At 38.8% G+C, this 15,436-nt stretch overlaps 1 protein-coding gene across 3 annotated transcripts in view; it reads right to left on the reverse strand.

Moving 5' to 3' along the window:
- Nucleotides 1-15,436, reverse strand: part of PECR (peroxisomal trans-2-enoyl-CoA reductase) — a 19,385-nt gene continuing 3,949 nt past the window's right edge. For 2 of the 3 annotated variants that reach the window (XM_064451298.1, XM_064451300.1), the window contains 6 exons: nucleotides 8,627-8,792; nucleotides 7,877-7,958; nucleotides 5,606-5,702; nucleotides 3,284-3,394; nucleotides 2,587-2,698; nucleotides 1-1,470 (listed from right to left, as the gene is read on the reverse strand). In XM_064451298.1, coding sequence (XP_064307368.1) covers nucleotides 1,382-1,470; nucleotides 2,587-2,698; nucleotides 3,284-3,394; nucleotides 5,606-5,702; nucleotides 7,877-7,958; nucleotides 8,627-8,792 — 657 coding nt within the window. In that variant the 3' untranslated portion in view covers nucleotides 1-1,381. The remainder of the gene's footprint in view (nucleotides 1,471-2,586; nucleotides 2,699-3,283; nucleotides 3,395-5,605; nucleotides 5,703-7,876; nucleotides 7,959-8,626; nucleotides 8,793-15,436) is intronic. The other variant, XM_064451299.1, reaches the window with a different exon arrangement.

Consider the following 15,436-nt stretch of genomic DNA (forward strand, 5'->3'; position numbering starts at 1 on the left):
TTTGAAAAAAGCTGATTTTATCTCTGTACAAGTTTCTCACAACCACGTAAATAACCACCCAGTTACTAAGGAAAGAGGATATATCAGATGGAGAAAGCATTTTGGCTCAAACCCTAACTCCCCCACAAAACCGGCATTCAGATTTTAATGAAAAAGCAATCTACGTGTACCTATGTAAGTTCCTGTGTTTTAATGAAAGACACAGAAGTTAAATATCTTTGCAGAGAACAAACAACTGGCAGATCATTTTGGATTGAATGTAAAAGTAAGTATTAAAGAGGTTGCTTCTATAGCAGCAACTTGATTCCACAAATTTCAGTTGTTACAGCAAACACAGTCATCACGTATTTTTCATATTTTGATTAAAGTTTTCAGCCATGGGAACACTTGCCTGGAAGTGAATTTAAAAAAGTGAGTAATGACAAATATAGCCTCTTCAAGGAATATGTTGCAAGATTTCTGTTTTTAAAATGGAATCTCTGCATTGATCACAAGTCACACCCATTTTAGAGACACTGGTGAACAAAATTGTGTTAACATTGTAAGACAACACAGTATGGATAGAAAGTGTTTTAACCGGTAAACAAAGGATTCCAAGGTTCTCCTTTAACAGGACAGCATACTGCAGAGAGCACCGCAATATACACCACAGCTTTTGCATGTTAAATTGTTGAATCTATAAAGCTTTAACTTACAGGGATGGAAAGCAGAAGTTCATTATCTGATTAGTCTATTATCAAATATAAGTTTCAGCCAACTGAGCTCCATTATATTGTTATATCTGCAAACTCAAACAATTCAAAAAATTCTCAGTGTCATATGCTGTATTAGTTTGAAACATTAACAGTGTTCTGCCTTATTCTTCATTCTCTTCAGAGAAATACCTACTCAGTCTTTAGATTGTTGAACACTCAAGTGTGTGGCTGAACAGAAATAGTGTAAAGCTAACAGCTACCTTAAGGGTTGCTGATGCAACTAATGATAAGAGAGATTTAAATTGCCTTCTTCCCAAATTCACCTGGAATAGAAGGATTCCAAAACATTCCCTCTCTGCCCCCTTCACTTCAAAAATCGGTATTTTTTAAATTATTCACTCTTAAATGAGATTCTTCATTACTTATTTAATGCCTGTAAATATGGAGAATTTGTCTTTTATGCCTTCCCTTCCCAAGGGACTGAATGTTTTCAGCGCAGTGAGTGTTTACAGAGAAGAAATTTACTATGTACAGCCGTTCACGTTTTAAATCTAAACTAACAAAATTCAAGGTGCTCAATGGAATTACATATGAGCAAAGAAGTTATATTACTGAGAATAAGCCCAAATCACAAAGCAAAATTACCAGCAACTGTCCAAATGGGAATAAGGTGAAATCTCATTCTTTTACAGCTTTGGCTTGAACTTGCCAGAAAGCAGCTTTTTAAGCATTTCTGAATTTCTTCCTTCTGGTGGTGAGGGCCATCTGTCATGATCTGAACAAAATAAATAAAACAACATACTTAGCTGACTGAGAAACTATGCATTTTACTTTTGTGTCCTCCCATTTTACAACTTAAATCACTTGAAGGGCATTAACAGCTCTTTCTCAAACTGGCAACCTGTCACTAGTGGAGTCCCCCAGGGATCGATACTGGGCCCAATGTTATTCAATATCTTCATAAGGGATCTGGATAACGGGATCAAGTGTAGCCTGATGAAGTTTGCTGATGACACCAAGTCGAGTGGGGAAGTAGACACTCCAGAAGGGAGAGCTGCTCTGCAGGGAGATCTGGATAGGCTGGAGGAGTGGGCCAGCAAGAACCTTATGAATTTCAGCAAGGGCAAGTGTAAGGTCATGCACCTGGGAAAACATAATCCGGGAATGCAGCACAGACTGGGATCCACCTGGCTGGAGAGCAGCTCTGTGGAAAGGGACCTGGGGTTCTGGTGGACAGAAAGCTCAACATGAGCGAACAGTGTGCTGCTGCGGCCAAGAAGGCCAATGGGATGCTGGGTTGCATCAAAAAGGGCATCACCAGCAGAGATAAAGAAGTCATTATCCCGCTCTAGTCAGCGCTTGTCAGGCCACACCTGGAGTACTGTGTACAGTTCTGGTCCCCGCTATACAAAAAGGATGTGGACAGGCTGGAAGGGGTCCAGAGAAGGGCCACCAGGATGATCAAAGGACTGGGAAGCCTGCCATACAAGGATAAGCTGGGAGAGCTGGTTTGTTCAGCCTTGAGAAAAGGAGGCTCAGAGGGGATCTCATCACCGTGTACCAGTACTTAAGGGGTAGTTACAAAGAAGATGGAGACTCCCTTTTTACACAGAGTCACATGGAGAGGACAAGGGGGAATGGACACAAGTTGCTCTTGGGGAGATTCCGATTGGACACGAAAGGGAAACTTTTCACAGTGAGGACAGTCACCATTGGAATAATCTCCCCAGGGAAGTGGTTGACTCGGCCACATTGGACACCTTCAAGAGTTGTCTGGACAGGGTGCTGGGCCATCTTGTTTAGACTCTGCTCTTCCTAGAAAGGTTAGACTAGATGATCCCTGAGGTCCCTTCCAACCTGTGATTCTGTGATTTTGTAGCCCATTTCTTACCAGGTATTTCTAGGGTATGGCTATATAAACTTTGGCCACCATCCACGACCATGGTTATCCCAGTTATGTAAGAAGCAGCTGGAGATAGCAGGAAACACACTGCAGGAGAGATCTAAAAAGAATGACAATTTTAATCTTTCTTAAACTGCTGGGAATTTTTCATGTCAAAGGCGCTTGTAAAAATTTTTACAGGCAAGATGTAGCAATGTTTTCTACTCAGTAACAAAAACTGTAATGGTCTTAAAGCCATCTTTCCACACAAACATCAAGTACATAACAGGTGAAAACCGGTAAGCTCTTAAGCTCTCAAAGATCAGCATCAGATGCCAAAAATCAGACAAAAAAGTTTAAAGACGCACATTTTTGGTGGAAGAGAGCCAAGTACTTTTAAGATACACTTTTTTCACATTAATATTCATTCTTTCAGTCCTCCCTGCTGGAAGTCAACCTTTTCAGGAACTAACGTCTGCTGTGAAACACTTCAGCTGTAAGAGGCACCTAAATTAAATTTTCAATGTAACAGTGACTACGAGTTAGGTCTCCCACTTGGCACTACTAGACATTACTACAAGCTTTTTTCTTGCTTAATATTCCACCACAGTTCAAAATAAGTCTCTTTTATTCTCCATAATAATAACGTGGCTTAAAAATAGAGACACAGAAGTAGACATATCACAAATGTTCTGAAATACATTACCTCCTCAGGAACCGCTGACCTCTTGGCAGGAACCTTTGGTATGCTCTTTAACCACAACATTGTACCTTGTTCTCCATAGTTTGCAACAGCAGTTTCTGAAAATACTATTCCCTATTTTAAAAGAGCATAGTGAAAATTAAGTTATGTTTAAATTGTGATAACTGTAAAATTGAGAAGTTGTCATTACTGGGATTTTCTGTGGATTAAACTATCTAAACAGCACTTGGATGCAAGTTTTTAAATTGAATGGAATAGTGCAATTTATACAAGAAGGTAATTTGGCTGCTAGCCACATCTCTATTGAAGCTCAATAATTCAGATTATTCTAGTTCTCCACTGTCACTTCAATAACTATAAAGTGGAGAATATAAAGAAGAAACTCAAAGACCATTTTGAAATTAGAAGCATTTCATATTCGCTTACAGCAGAAAGCTTCAAAGCCCTAAGAACAAGTTCTCAACAGTTTCTTGTAATCTCTAAGAACACTAGATTGATCTTATTGTGAATTATGGATGCAGATTTCAGAGTCAGAATTCAGACTCTCCTTCCTTAGCTGCAAGAGAAATAGAAAAAGGTGACTGTCTTTACTCTGATGATTATACAGTCCAGTTTAGACTTGAGAGGGAAGATTAAGGCTACAGCAATGGGAACACGGGGTTACACAGATTAGTTACGACAGAATCTTTGGGACTCAAGTTTAAGTAAGATAACCAAATATTAATTCATCCGTGGAATACATGCTAAGATTTCTCTTCTAAGATATCTGTGAACTGTGAGTGACTATATTTTGGGAGCAGGGGAAGTAACTCATACGTGAAACTACTGTTTTTTAGAATGTGTGTTTCCCTCTCTGTGTACCCACTCCTTACACATTACTCTGCTCCTATAAAGCAGTAGGAGTTTTGTACCCCTACTGCAGACCTAGGGTGTCCATATAGGTGACAGGATATAAAGTATTACTGCAACTACAACATGGATTTTTGTTGCCAGCATAGTAACAAAGCTAGTAAACACTTCTGAAAGAGCCAAACCACTAAAGTGTTTGCTTGTCAAAAACTTATTTTCACATGTGCTATAAAGTATAATTAGTATGATTCCTTAGATAATTAGCATGCCTGAAAAATATATTCATGTAATAATACTGTCTTAATTACTTTCCCAAGACTTGATAAATGAGAAAAAACAAACAGGAAAAACAAGCCAGTAGGTCTTAGTATTTAACAAGCCTCCAGGTGAGTTGGGCCTCACAGAGGCTACGTAAGACCTGAATGATCATCACACAGCTACCATTAAGCATTCTGTGCTATGCCAAAGAAAGCGAGCCAGGTGTTTTAGGACAAGAGGCACAACAAGAAATACAGACACCCTACAAAGGCAGTAGAAAGAACTTCCTAGGGAGCAGTTAAACAAATCTGACACTTAACTATACTGTGAGATGAAATAAATTCTGAATGTAGAAGTAACTGGACAAAGTTTACCTTTTCTCTTTTGTTTTCAAAGCAGTAGTGTGCAAAATAAATTGTGGTTAAGAGTGAAGATCACATAAATCACAACAGACCAGGCAATCTCAAAGCTAGGGCTTCTATACAACCTCTATGTCTGCAGCACCATGCACTAGAAAATATAGCTGCTCTTTCCGTACAGTTATTTAAAACAACTGCTACATGCTACTTATTTCCTCAGAAATGTGGCAGGCATATTTTAGCTGACCTGTATAGTGGTTTCCTATTGGCATATATCTGGGGGAAAAAAAAAAAAAAAAAAAAAAAAATCGGAGCACAGATTTTTACAGATAATTTCTTTGAGAAAAGGTCCACTCCAAATAGTTTTTTGACGCCTAAAACTAATCTAACTCAACATGTAGAGGACAAAGTAAAAGACATTCTGTGACACATTCTGATTTTCAAAATAACTTTGTAAACACCAGTGGAAACCATCAGCATACCTGAGCCTCAAATAGAAAAAGTTTAGTGAACTCAGAAATAATGTAACCTTTACTGAAACACAAAGCGTTTGGTAATTTTTTGTCAAGGGTTTGTAAGGCAGGTCACCAGCTCCTCCCAGGTATCACTTCATTAAGCTAGAAAAAAGTCAAAGGAGACAGCAGACGCAATTTTATCCCACCTCTCTGGCTTGTCACCCAAACCCTACAGAACACTCTCAAATTACCTGAAGAACGTAGATGAAGGAATTATAAATAAATACAGAATTAAGCCACAAACAGTTACAGGTTATAGATTTTAAAATCCATTTTGGTCTTGAAGTTTTAACCATGAAGATGTATGATGGCTAAGTTTAGTCAGATCATTTGCCGTTACTTACAGGAGCAACGCTGTTGATTCTTACACCACTGTGGGCCCATTCTAAAGCTAAAGTCTTGGTTAGATTATTCACTGCAGCTCTTGCAGCTCCTGTATGCCTATTTGGAAAAGAAAACAAAAGAAGCCTACAGTGCCCATTGTTAATTCTACTGCAGCCTCACTAGGGTAGTCACAGTAGCTTTCTATGGCTGGACCAACCATTTGAGAGTGAGATTTTCTAGTTTGTATGTTTGACCATACCTTCACAGTTTAAAGAAGCTATACTATGATTTCCTGCCATTTCTGGACATACTTATCATCTCTTACCCAATGTGACCTGAGGTCAGCTACACTCTACTGCAGAAGTAGGCTTATAAAATGAAAAACAATTGGAGGCAAAGTTCAAACTGTGTAAAACTATGAAAGGTAGACTGCACAGGTAAAGCAACACTTGGAAGGACAGTGGTCCGAAATATAGTTTGGATCATCTGACAAACATGATTAAAATAAGCCACCATTCAAAAATTAGTATAGGTGGATGGAGAGAGGGACGACCATAGGCAGAGTGATCTTATACACCTGGCTGCTATAGGAAACTAGTCTGAAATTATTACAAGCTTGAACAAATACAGAGAAAATTACTACAGGGATGAATAACAGAAAGTGGGACTCAGAGGAAACTAAGAGTTTAGTACCTTTAGCCTAGCAAAGCAGACTTAGAGGAAATAAATACAATAGCTTCTCAAATACCAGAAAAGGAGTAAGAAAAACTTAAGAAAAAACTTATTCATATGTTTAGGCCAAAAATAACTAATCTCCAGGCATACTGTGAGCAAACAAATTTGGCTAGTTTCATGTTCAAAATTAATACTTATGAGAAACTGTTTCAGGTGATTTTTGGCATGAGTCATGGCTGGACTTGTAAAGGCAAGTCTTTTTCAATAATACATTTCTAAAAGAAGTATCAATTCAACAGGAATTTAAAATGAAAGTAGTTTTGTCTATCCGTCTACATCCACACACAACAGTTATTTGGGAAACTTTTTTCCACTGTTATTCAGAATTATGTTTTTTATCTCTTGGTTCAACTGTCAAATATAGCTTCAGCCTATTTGCTGTGACAATTCAACCAGACCTAACCAGAGTGGAGAAACTCAAATAACTGTAGCTTCAGCACCACCATGTGGATCTCTAAATTTATTTCGTACTGCCAAGAATAAGATAGTGAAAAAATATTCTGCTGTTCCTTCAAAATTTTAAATTTTGAAATTTTTTAACCCTGAATCAGGACAAAGAGAGGTAATGTAACATTTGCTCAAGTTATATTTTTCTATTTTCTTCAATAGAAATTCAATTTCAAAGTTAAAAAAAAAAGGTAGTTTCAAAGAAGGAATTCAGATTTTTTTTTTTTCAATTAAGAAACTGTCAAAATGCAGCAGAATAAAATAACTGAAACAATTTTCTGAGCATTATTTCTCTTTCAACAAATCGGAACTTTTTTGGAGGAAAACTTTCAAAGCAGAAGACTCCTGCTCACCTCCATTTGAGGGTAAAGGAATTTGAGCAAATATAGTACACATAAGGATATGGAGAGGGTGCTGCATTTTCATGCAGACAGCTGTGTCAGTATACAAGAACTACAAACACGTTAGTATGTTTGTACCCACAAGCCTTCCCCCAGTCAAGAAAGGAGCAGAGCAAATAGAACTGATTCTCTGCAGAGACCGTCTACAAGAAAGATGGCTACGAAGTGAGAGTAAAACAGACAATGGGAAAGGCAGGCATTACGTGACCCGAAGGACAAAACCAAAACCTGGTAACGTACTAGAAATGTTCCTCCTATTCACCTACTCCCAGTCCAACTCCGATAACTCATTAGACTATCGAGACCTGTAAACTGACAGTAGAAGAAGACAACAGATGCCAGTTCTTGCAAACCCTCCAGAAATTTGGAGAGAGACAAGTTACATTTCAGTGCAACCAGTCCCGCTAGCATATAATTTCCAGTTAAAGGTTTACTGGCAAGCCTTGCTTCATAGTTTCTTATAAACAAGCTGACAAAGACCAGAGATGCCATTTACTCGTGTAGTCTCTACTGAATTAGTAAGAGATCTCCACACATACAGCCAAGTGATACTATTGCTCTCTCTTGACCTGACTGCTGTATTTTAATACTCTACTGCTGCCCAGTGCACACCTTCCTAAAATGAAGCATTTAGGAGCAATCAGTACTTCTAGGGGGAAAAAAAAAACAAAAACAAACAGGAATATATAAAGATAAAATATATATTACGACATTCCAGGAAACCCATTTCTCACGGCAGCAGTAATGTTGACAATGACTCCTCCATGTTCCTGCATCCAGGCATTGTACACTGTATGAAGGAGGAAGATAACCTATAAATATCAGAAGAAATGCATACAAATGAACTTGTCAACTGGAAGCCAATTTTGAAGTCTTAACTCCAATTACACTACACATTTCCTGCGCAGGTTTAAATGAACAATCTGCTCTTTGTACCACAGCCTCACCACTGGATTGGTGAGACAACAGCTGTGGTCCAGGTAAGGCTCAGTGTTTGTCAAGAAGCCTTTTGGTGGAAATCAAGATTTCATGCTTCCATGTGAATTACCTTCATTTCCAAGTTCCCAATGCCATCTGAGAATCATGTCTCATACTTACATTTAACTTTAAATTTACATCCCTGGAGGGAGAGAAATCTTTTCCTGCGTTACACATAGTGAATACAGGCCACAGAAGTTAAGTGGTTTTCCCATAGTCTTTTAAATGGGTATCCAAGCCAACTGACTCCCCAGATGTGGCCTTAACAAGATCATACTTGCCTAAATGTATGTTCGCATATAGGAACAAATGTAATGTACAGCTGAATGTAAAGCTTTGGATGAGTCATGAAAACAAATATCCACCATCAGATAAGTGTGTGAAGAAAAGAAGGTAGGGAAACTTTACATTTCCTGTCTTCTGGCATTGCTGTAAAAAACAAAACAAATAAATAAAAAAAGCTTAACATTCAGTCCTTACCTGCTTTGCAGCAGTAGAAGGTCCCTGTCAGATTTGTGTCTATCACAGCATTCCAGCCTTTGGCACGGATGGCTTCAGAAGGACTGGCGAACTGGCCCCCTCCATTATTCACCAGGAAGTCAATCTTCCCATGCAGACTCAGTGTCGACTTCACCAAAGCTTCTACCTGAAACAATATTTGTCAGTGTGGTATGCTGATTAAGCTATATACCCAATTTCATTCTCAGACAGTATTTTTTCTCTCGTATCCTTTTCACACATAACGAGGAGGTATCAGCCTTCAGAGAGACTGGAAGATTGGTAAGACAGGTTTAGTCAGCCAAAAAGGATTGGGCTGAGTCCATGTTTACTTAGGAAATCTCCCTGGCTTAATGTAGGTGCTACATAAAATACCAGCACTGAAAGAAGAAGGGGATTGAAGCTGCTGAAGGTTTGGGAAAATGAACACACACAAAAGCCTGCTAGTTAAGGCCTAACTAAGAATCTCCTGACATTTTTCACAAGGGTGGGGGTGTTCACATCAGATGCTGGAAGGGTTCCATATAAGGTAGCTACTGGTTTTCTGATCTGACCCATATACCCGAGCATTTTAAATAGAAAACATAAGTCATCTTGTGAAGTTTTAACATTCTTACCTAGTTTTGTACATTCACTAAAGCTCTGACATAGGAGTTGGAAACAGCCGATCCTCCTACGCAGACGAGGAAAGTTAGTTTGTTACCCTACAAAACATGAACTCTAAGAAGCGCTGGAAATACTACAAGTTGTCTTCTTTAGCAAAAGAAGGGTGAATGTTTGACTACATAGATACCTTCTGTTCTATATGCAGGATGAATACTTATGATTAAGAGCACTGTCTGGTGCTATTTACCTTTGGGTACTCCGAGAAGTTATTAACAGCAAATCGCAATAGACGTTTTATTCACTCTAAGAGCTGTCAGTGCAGAAGAGGAGTGCCTTTAAGTTCATATGGAAGGAAAAAAATTTTGAGAATCTAAACCTAGCTCTAACGCTGACCTGATCTGAGCTACAGGCTGTGAGCTAAGCTCTAGGAGCTAGAGCTAGGCTCTAAGCCTTTTGCATTGTCTTCTGTCTTGGAAGTACAACGCTTTTGCCGCACACACTAAACACAGAGAACTTCTGGAGGGAATGTATTTCAAAGCATTCAAAGATTTTACGGCTACCAGAGCCAATTTATTTTTTCCTGTTACAATACAGTAATAAGAACTCTATAGCAACTGCTTAATAATTTAACCTTTATCTCAAGAAACTGGGGAAATGGGACAACATGACTGTTTCCTGCTTACATTACCAACCATAACTAGAAACCATGCATCAGTTATTCCTACTCAAGCATATATAAAAAGTTAATCTAGTATCTGTGGTCAAAGAAAACACAGACAAAAAAAAACCCCAAAAAACAAAGAGCAGGAGCGATGCTGCTGCTGAAACAGATTTGACTAGGGGAAGGATATCAGTCAACCTTCCTCTCTATTGAGTTAGCAGTAGAAAACATCAGAAATAAAAGAACAAGCAACGCACGATCTGTATCTCACCAAGAGTATCACCAACTCAGTCTCATAAATAGCTGCCTTACAGCTTTTGCTGCTAACAGTTCAAGATGGTTTAACAGGACTCCATGGTGAGCAGGCTGTGCGTGCTTTTTAGGACAATCCAAAATTCTGCTCTGCTGCTCTCAGGTTGCCCATTTTCACCACTGTGCCAGAAACACTTCCAGGTTTGCTCACAAACAGGGAAAAGTAAGTTGTGTTTTGCTAGGCAGCAAATCAGACTCTTCTCCCCATCAGCCTGAGAATCTTGCTTTGAATATTGTTCTCCATAGGTCACTTAAGTATGGGTTCCGTTATGGAAGGGAAATGGTTTCAGTAAAGGAATGTTTGAACAGACTAAGGCTATTCAGACTGGGGCAGTGGGGGAGAGAGAGAAAAGGGAAATGCTAAGAAGAGTAAAAGAAACACCCTACAAACAGCAAATTAACAGAAAAAAATCCACTGAGAAAATACATTACAAGCAAGTTTTTAACATGTGAACAAAACCTGCTATGACAGCTCACATGTTCACATGTTATATCTTAAGAAACTCTGTTGCTGTTCCTACTTGCTGCACCATATTGTCAGGGCAATAAAAAAACCCAACCCCAAATGCATATCAGTTCTGCTTTCCTAAAGCCAGCAAAAGCTAGTAGGCTCTCTGCTGACAGCTCAGATGGCTCCAACTGTAGCAGTCTTCACAATATCTTCTGTGTTGTAGAGAAACCATCGCTGCAGTGCTCCTCCCAATTACAGTAAACATGGTGACAGCAGCCACCAGCACAGTGAGAAAGAGGGTCTGGTAGAACAGATTTAAATTACAGTGAGAACTAAAGAAAATTCCTTTCTATTCCTAAATATTCAAAATCAACACAGAAAGAACCTCATTAAAAAAGCTAATAAGGACTCTCTCTGGACACAAATCAAAACAGCACAAGGTAGAGCTAACAGTTTAGGGCATTCTTCTGAAAAAGACTGAAAAGAACAAAATCAGGCACTTCAGATATAACCAGAAGACCTGTTATCTCTTCAGTAAGGACCTTTCTTGTGTGACTGCAACTCAAAAGCATTACGCAGTAGCACACTTTCACAGATCACGGAGATGACAGTACTCGCTAACAGGGAAAAGGGACAAATGCTCACATGCATTCACAGGCCACCTTGAACTTGAATAAAACTCAACAGGCAAACTACCCACTACAGAGTGTTAGAGATTTGCTATTTGGGGACTGGAACTAGTAGGCATTTTTGCACAGTGATAACAGGTATTTTTATTTTGTGTTATTGCTGTGTTATTTTGAAGTACAACAGAAATCTCTTATCCACAGCTCCCCACCAAGCCACATTCTTCCATTACAGGCTTCACACAGACAGGATTAAGTATTTATAAACTAATTGAGACTATGCTAGGCTATAAAGTTTATTGGAAAAGAAAAGCTACTGGTGAACTCAGACACAAGGTAAATGCTAAATAGTAGCCCCTTGGGGTCTGTTCCAGCAGCAGTTGTTGCTGGAGCTCAACTATGGAAAGGGGACACTGTGCACAGAATTCTGAATTGCTGACTTCAAGAGCAGCGGCCTACTCTAAGTACAAGGTTTTATCTTCCACTGACCTAGATATACATCTTCTCCTTATCTAGATACCAGTTAAAAAAAAATGTTTTTCCAGAGCATATAGCACAAAGGCTTTACAAGGATAAAAAGTTCCTCATGTCTTTCTTTCCCTTGTCAATAGATTTGTTGTAGCTTAACATTTATTTGAGACACACAAGCACACGCTTCCCCTTCCCAGCACCTACAAAGATAAATAGAAAGCTCTTTTCACAATGGAAAAAGGATGGGGACTCTCTCCTCCACTCTGGCCACCATTCCACTGACACACTGGAATTAATTAATTAGATGCTTGGATTCTGGGAAAAGAGGTTGGTTTGAAAAGACACACACACAGAGCAGTCTGGCCTGTGTCTCAGCAAGAACAAACTGACCTGCTTTTGTTATATTCAACACAATGTGGGCAGTGCTAGAAAATACCCAAATAACTAAAATCACTTCAGCTTCATAATTAATAAGAAGCAATGTTAATCACTACATACACTCCAGACCACAGGATAAGGGACCCGTGCACAATCACTGCTTCAGGATGAAGACAGAAGAACAGAAGCCTCAGGTGCTCTTACCAGCATCCCAGAACCCTCTGCTCCTTCATCTCTGAAAACGTTAACAGGTTTGTAGGTTTGTTATCCTTTACAAAACACTGAATGGAAAACTAGCCAAAAGCAGCACCAGCAAACTCATGACAGAAATAAGCCTGACATGTTATGCAGTGGTTGAAAATCCTCCATCAAGCAAGATTATTTCTTGCACATTAAAAAAAAAAAAAGTAAGCTTTGCTAGGAAGCAAGAGGGCGTCTGAGGATGAAGATTAAGAGACTTAAAAATGTGAATTCATTAAGCTGTTCCCATGATATCTGCCATCAAGCTTCTGCAGCCATTAATTCACTGCACCTTCTTTGACTCTTCCTCAGCCAGAGCAAGCTCTAACAGACATATTGCACTATGTGATGAGGGAAGAATCTTCTAATGCTGGAATTTCACAAGATTCAAACTAGGGCACACAAGAGGAATAACCTGCATCATCTTCAAAGCAGGTCAGTTCCTTTAAGATTTGCCGGGGGGGGGGGGGGGGGGGGGGAATCACCTGTCAATTTTGAAAGCATTTTCATCTTTCTTAGGTCTCCTCTATGCGAAGTCTCTCCCTCCAGTTTGCCTGACTATAAAATTAAAACCAGGACAAAAATCAGTAAGAGCCTTCAGAGAAATGCAAAACAATGGTTGGAGGAATTAAAAAAAAAAGCATGCTACAGTAAGAACAGATGGCTTGTTCCTACAGGTAATCACAGTAGCTTTCTTTAAGAGAAAGATCTACCCTTAGAAAAGTTTCAGCAAGGTGTCAGAAAAGGATATACTAAATGAATTATGTAGTTCTTCAGGAAGCTTCCTGAGCTTTGTTGCTTGTGATGGATCAGTTCTGACATCTAAGAAGGCTTGAACTCCTAAGTTTTTTTCCTGTGTTGAAACCTTCATGAGGTCTTTTGCCTTCACACAATCTTTGGTACCTGGCAGAAGAGCTGAGAAAGAGGATGCAATGTCTCACAGGCAATACTTATAGAGGCCATCCTCTCTACCCAACAGTGTGCTTCCACAAATTTCTGAGGTAAACACTCTTCACTCATACTAAGCTGAAACCAGACAATGAATTGTAAAGCTATAAATGAATAGCATACAGAGCCAACACAGTTGTACAAGTCTTGTTTCTTTAGGGAGGGAAGCCAAGAGTTTAAATGCCCTGTCACCTCATCTTCAATTATAAACATGAAGCTACTAGATTATATTGCTGTGTTGCCTCTGCTCAAGATTTATCTCCTAGGCTAGAAAATCCTTCACTACATCTTTCACTGATCCCTGTTGCTAAGACTCCAAGTCCCAGGTGCTAAATTTTAGGTTAAGAATGGAATAGGTTTTGAAAGTGGATGTACAATGCTCTTTTAGAGTAAGTAGAAGCCCAAAGGTACTTCTCCTCTAGTCTCCACAAGACAATCAAGTGCAAATTAGAAAAAGAAGTACTCACCATTGCTGCTTTTAGCAAATATAAAAAATAAGCAATAGTGAGCAGTGGATTGTGGAAAATCTGCCACATCCCTCAGTTCTGACAGTTTTTAGCAGTGCAAGCTACCAGTTGTTAATTTAGGTTTATCTAGCTTCAACTTACAAACACTAACCACCTAAGTGTAAGGAAGTGCTATCCTCACTACAAAGTTAAAAGCTGAAACTGATCCATACATTTCTGGTCCAATAGTAACTTTAGAAATTAAGTAACATGTGGCCAGGATTTAGCAATCTGAGAATCTCAGCATTGAAAAACTAATGGAGGAGGACAGAGCCAGAAAAACAAGAGCTAAAGAACAAAAATCACAAGATGTCTCTAGCCAGTAAAAATATCTGGTCTTGGAAATGGGCATCTGGAATGGATAAATATTTGTTTAGTGGGTACATCTAAGTTCTTATGTTAACAAGCAACAGAAATTGCATTCCTTATTCAAAACTTCCACAAAAGGCTTATGAAATTTTCATAGTGATTTTTTATTAAATACGACTTCAACAGAAAGAAGTAAGAGCAGTTGGAGAACTGAAGTGAGTCAAGCTATAAGACTGAGTCAATGACTCAGTCAATGACAAATTCAAGATTGGAGTTTAATCTACCTTATTCCTCTGAACCCTCTCTTTAACAGATATGGATATGAAATTACAATGGTTTACAAGAACTTCCACCAGCAGGAGACACCTGATATCGTATGAAAAGTTCTAAGTTCTGGTGTGTCTGTAACTGATCAGAGCTTAAAACTAAACTGGAAACAAGACAATTCTATGATGAAATTGCAGGGTAATAGCAAAGACAGAAGTTTCTTCAAGTATCAGCACGGCTACCTGTAACACAGAACTATTAAAAAAGGCTTTAAAAGCAGCTTCAGAAAAAGTTTCCAAAGCCACCTAAGACTGTTTTGTCAAATATGTATTTAGCCACACTCAATAAACAGGAAACAAAGGAGGAACGGTAGTTTGTTAAGTGGAGGAATACCTCATTTCATCGTCCAAGCCCTCTACCATCTCAGAACACTGCAGTTCCCACTAAATTAATTTTAAAACTGATGCAGAAATAAGATTCATGCCAGAGTACTTTCTGCAAGAACAGTGGCATGAAAGAAGGATTAAGCCTTTTCTGTCTCTTTACCTCTTTCTTTCCTGTAGCTTTAATCCTATAAGTTGCCCTCTGACATCTGTCATAATCTATTATATTGCACCGCTGATGCTAGTAAGTACAAACCTAAAACTCACTGGTAGGTGAAGTGGCATACTGCACAGCCCCAGGGTTCATCTCCTTCAGGAAAGCAAGTCTAAGTATATCATTATAAATATTTTATGGCACAAGCTGTTCCATGAGGGAAGAATTTTATTTTTATTTGCTTTATGGTTGTATATTAGGATATTTCCAGAATCTATGTAGCTACTGAAGGTCATTACTATTTCTTTAAGTTATGCTAGCATTTAACAAAGACTTTGAAAGGTTAAGAAAAATGTAGCAATCAGTGGCTAGTGAAATATTTTCTAGCTGTCTTCAATAAGTTAAAAGTCTCACCTGATGCTGTACTTCTAAATATCTAATTACACAGATCAAAAAATTAGGAGGTGAATGCAGACTTCT

The sequence above is a fragment of the Phalacrocorax carbo genome, chromosome 5 (genome assembly GCF_963921805.1).
Source record: "Phalacrocorax carbo chromosome 5, bPhaCar2.1, whole genome shotgun sequence".
NCBI classification, from domain to species: Eukaryota; Metazoa; Chordata; class Aves; order Suliformes; family Phalacrocoracidae; genus Phalacrocorax; species Phalacrocorax carbo.